Raw genomic sequence first — 4,576 nt, 5'->3', positions numbered from 1 at the left:
TTTCCTTTCCCTCCCTTCCTTCCTTCTTTCCTTCCTCCTCTTTTTCCTTCTTTCTTTCCTGAGGCTAGTTCTCTACCACTTGAGCCACAGCTCCACTTCTGGCTTTTTCTGTGTATATGGAACTGAGGAATCGAACCCAGGGCTTCATGAATGCTAGGTGAGCACTTTACCACTAAGCCAGGTTCCCAGCCCCTCACTTTGCTTTTTCACTCAAGGCTAGTGCTCTATCACTTGCACCACAGCTCCACTTACAGGTTTTCTGCTGGTCAGTTAGAGATAAGAATCTCATAGACTTTTAGATCTGGCTGGCTTGGATCCATGCTCCTCAGATCTCAGCTTCCTGACAAGCTGGAATTACAGGGGTGAGCCACTGGTGCCCAGCCAATGATGAGAAAGTCTATCTCAGCAGCTATAGTGGGTCCAGGATTCAGTAACACGGTGCTTGGAAGTGGATGGGTAAACTGAGGATGTGGGAAGACAATGAGTGTGATCCTCAGTTGGTTCTTCATTTGGGAGGGGACAAGTTAGGGTTACACATGTGCAGGGAACAAGAAAACTTCTTCCTAGATGTTGTCCCAGAATCCTTTCCCTGCAGGTCCATCAGGATGGAAGATCAGGACTTGCCCACACTGGTGCAGCTGGCGGCTCGGAGCCTGCTGACGAACCAGGCCTTGGCCATCTCGGCTCTGGAGGACCTGCCTGTGGAGCTCTTCCCTCCACTGTTCAGGGAGGCCTTCGCCAGGAGATGCACAGAAGCGCTGAAGGCCCTGATCCAGGCCTGGCCCTTCCCCTGCCTCCCCCTGGGGGCGCTGATGGAGGCGTCAGACTTGGAAGCCTTGCAGGTTGCCTTGGACGGGCTGGACATGCTGCTTGCTCTGACAGATCGGCCAAGGTGAGGTTTATCAAGAGAAAACCCCTTAAAGTGCAGGGAAGAGCCAGCTGGGGTCTGGGAGAGTGGGTTGAACTACTAGTAGTCCAGATATTTCTTCTGGTACCAGTCAGGAGGACCAGAGAGTCCTGGGCAGTGGCTGAGCACATCCAGGAACATCTTCTGGGTGGTGGGACTCCTTAGCATGGACTCAGGAAGGGCAGAAGGCTTATGCCTGCAACCCTAGCTACTTGAAGGCTGAGCATCTGAGGATCATGGTTTGAGGCCAGCGAGAACAGAAAAGTCCATGATACTCTTATCGCCAATAGACTACTCAGAAAAAGCTGGAAGTGGTGCTGTGGCTCAAGTGGTAGAACACTAGCCTTGAGCACAAAGAGGCCCAGGGACAGCAACCAGGCTCTGAAATCAAGCCCCAGTGACTGGCCGAAAAACAAGAGTGGCAGGGGTGGGGGAGAAAGAGGAGAGGATATGAAGGAAAAGGAAGGGAGAGGGAAGAAAGGGAAATAGACAGGGTCAGGAAGAAGAGGAGAGTTTCAAGTGGAAGGCTAGTCCTTTCTGCATATCTGGGCTTCTGTTTCCCCCGCAGACGGTGGAAATTGCAGGTGCTGGATTTGAGGAACCTTCACCACAACTTCTGGAAGCTTTGGGCTGGAGGCAATGCCGATGTCAGCCTGGCACAGGCCAAGACTAGGAGACTGAAGAGTCCAGCAGAGGAGAATGGAGGGGAGATGGGTACGAAGCCGCTCTTGGAGGTGTTGATGGACCTGAACCTCAGCCAGAGAACCCTGGACCCATTCTTGTCCTACCTCCTCCTGTGGGTGGAGCAGAGAAAGGCTTCAGTGCTGCTGAGCTGTAAGAAGTTCAAGATCATCACCCCATACGTGCACAGTGCTGAGAAGATCCTGGACAAGCTGCAGCTGGCCTGTGTTGAGGAAGTGGAAGTGAACTGCAACTGGACCCTGTCCAGCCTGGCCACTTTTGCTCCTTACCTCAGCCGGATGGGAAATCTTCGCAGCCTCCTCCTCTCCCACGTCCACCGGGCCGCCTCCATTGCCCCCGAGGAGCAGGAGCGGCTGGTCCTGCAGTTCACCTCTCAGTTTGCCCACCTGGGCTGCCTCCAGGAGCTGTCCATGGACTCTGTCTGCTTCCTGGAAGGCCGCCTGCACCAGGTGCTCAGGTGAGGGAGCCTTTGCTGTCCCTGGAAGTTTAGTGAGCACCTACTGTGCCGATCACCAAGGATTGTCTCAGAGATCCAGACACCAGAACATTAGGAATGTCTACTTCTGTCCTGTAGCCAGGTCTCCTCTTAGCACACATGTGAAGGCAGAGATCGAAGCTGGGGTGCATGTAAATAAATACAGAGGGCTAACCTGGGGTTCATGAAAGGCAGAGGGTTTTGCTGGAGTGTGTGGCCTAGAAAGGGCCACCATACCAGGAAGCTAGTTGTGGGGCAAAGATCCCCAGAGGGTGCCTGTGACTGCAGTCAGGCTCTTCACCACACAGCATCCTGGATCCCATTCCCCATGGTCCTCTCCTTGGAGGCCGGCCCCCCCACCCCCACCTCTCCCTTTCAGTTCTCAGATCTAACCGTTGGCTCTCTCCTCAGGTTCCTGAGGACCCCGCTGGAGTCCCTCTCAATAACCGACTCTCGGCTCTCAGAATCAGACTTGACGTGTCTGTCGCAGAGCCCGAGCATCTGTCAGCTCAGCGAGCTGAACCTGAGTGGTGTCAGGATGACTCGCTTCAGCCCTGAGCCCCTCCGAGTTCTGCTGGAGAGCGTCGCGGCCACCGTGAAGACCCTGGACCTGGAGGACTGCGGGATCCGGGACGCCCAGCTCACCGCCATCCTGCCCGCCCTAAGCCGCTGCTCCAGCCTCACCACCTTCAACTACCTGAGGAACCCCGTGTCTGTGACCGCCCTGGAGGCCCTGCTGGTCCACACTGTGCACCTGAGCCACTTAAGCCTGGAGATGTATTCTACTCCTCTGGAGGTCTACGGCCCCCAGGGCACCCTGCACCAGTGGAGACTCAACCAACTTCGTGATAAGCTGATGATAATGGCAGAGCCGTTAAGACAGTCCAGAACAATCTGGTTCAGTACCATTCCCTGTCCTCTCCCTGGCAACCAGGCCCAGTTTGAAGCCCAGGCTCACCTGTGCCCTGGGTGTTACCGTTGGGCCTAGGCATTTAAAACCCTGCTTCTGGGCTATTGACCCAGAACCTGTTCAGTCTTGGGAGGGGAAAGGACAGGGCCGACAGCAGGGGCAGCCTTGGATGGGAGATGTTGACCTGGGAAGTTGAGAACCTTCAGAGATTCATGTTCTAAAGGGTTCAGAAATAGAAATTTTGAGTTTCTAGGTTAAGATTTCATGTTTGAGATTGTTACTTCAGTATAGATGGTTGTAAAGAAATAGAAATAAAGAGCATCTCAGAAAAATACCATTTTGTTTCCTCCATGATCCTCTTGCCTTTTACAGTTTAAATTCACACATCACCATCTTTGATGGTGGCAAAGGACCAATGTTGTCTTGTTCAAAAGGGTTTAGTTTCCAGGAACTCCCAGCATGCAGTGCTGCCGTGTTCTTCATGGGGCACCTGTTACTTCTTGCTTCCTTCTGTGTCTGTGGTTTGGTTCACACACCATGGGTGGTTCATCTGAGATGTGCAGTGGAGACAACAGTCAAGGGGGTCTGGAATAGACCCAGGAGCACACTGGTGGGGGAGGGGATGCCCCGCAAGTGGCTCACATCTGTAGTTCTGGCTACTCAGGAGGCTGAGCTCTGAGGATCATTTTTCACAACCAAGCCAGGCAGGAAAGTCAGTAAGACTCTTGCTACTAAAAAAGCTGGAACTGCAACTGTAGTGTAAGTGGTAGAGTGCTAGCCTTGAGCAAAAAAGCTTGGGGAGAATACATAGGCCCTGAGTTTAAGGCTCAGGACCAACACAAAAATAAAGAACAAATGTCCACCAGAAACTGAAGTTGTGACATGACCTTGGAGAAATGTGGAAAAAAACCAGCCCAATAACTTTTTTTCTTTTAGTTGTGGGACTTAACCCCAGGGCCTAGGTGCTGTCCCAGAACTACTTTCACTCAAGGCTAGTGCTTACCACTTTGAGCCACAGTACCACTTTGGGCTTTCTGGTGGTTAATTGGAGATAAGTCTCACGGACTTTTCCTGCCTGGGCTGGCTTTGAACCACGATCCTCAGATCTCAGCCTCCTGTGTAGCTACAATTACAGTTATGAGCCACTGGTGCCTGGCCGCAATATTTTTTATATTAGAAGAAAATTAGTGCCAGGTGCCAGTGGCTCTATGATCTGAGGATTATGATTCATCTCTCTCTCTTTTTTTTAAGGTCATGGGGCTTGAGCTCAGGGCCTGTGTGCTGTCTCTGAGCCTCTTTTGATCAAGACTACCACTTTGAGCCACAGTTCTACTTTGGGTTTTCTCCTGGTTAATTGGAGATTAGAGTCTCATGGACTTTCCCATGCCTGCTGGGTTTAGACTGCAGATTAGCTAGGATTACAGGTGTGAGCCCCATCGCCTGGCTCTTACCTCCTTTTAACCACCGAAAAGAGCTGAAAGGAGCTGTGCTCCAGAGGCAGAGCTCTAGCATTGAGCAAAAAATTGTTCAGGAGCATTGTATAGGCCCTGAGTTCAAGCCCTAACAGTGGCACCAAAAAGAA

General features: G+C 52.2%; 1 protein-coding gene across 1 annotated transcript; it reads left to right on the top strand.

Annotated features, from left to right (window-relative positions):
* The first annotated feature begins 605 nt into the window (after positions 1–605).
* Positions 606–3,072, top strand: LOC105997604 (PRAME family member 12-like). The gene is made up of 3 exons (XM_013032086.1): positions 606–892; positions 1,476–2,066; positions 2,496–3,072. The coding sequence occupies exons 1-3, from the start codon at positions 606–608 to the stop codon at positions 3,070–3,072; spliced, it is 1,455 nt and encodes a 484-aa protein (XP_012887540.1).
* Positions 3,073–4,576: the final 1,504 nt, after the last annotated feature.

The sequence above is a fragment of the Dipodomys ordii genome, unplaced genomic scaffold, assembly GCF_000151885.1.
Source record: "Dipodomys ordii isolate 6190 unplaced genomic scaffold, Dord_2.0 Scaffold6, whole genome shotgun sequence".
Lineage (NCBI taxonomy): Eukaryota > Metazoa > Chordata > Mammalia > Rodentia > Heteromyidae > Dipodomys > Dipodomys ordii.
Note: the sequence above shows the minus strand (reverse complement) of the source record. Positions and strands in the feature narration are given on the sequence as shown.

Bases quoted from the DNA above. Each gene is read 5' to 3' on its own strand.
- LOC105997604 (XM_013032086.1), top strand. From the start codon at position 606: ATGGAAGATCAGGACTTGCCCACACTGGTGCAGCTGGCGGCTCGGAGC. The intron at 893-1,475 runs GTGAGGTTTATC...TTTCCCCCGCAG, and splicing joins GCTCTGACAGATCGGCCAAG to ACGGTGGAAATTGCAGGTGC. The intron at 2,067-2,495 runs GTGAGGGAGCCT...CTCTCTCCTCAG, and splicing joins CGCCTGCACCAGGTGCTCAG to GTTCCTGAGGACCCCGCTGG.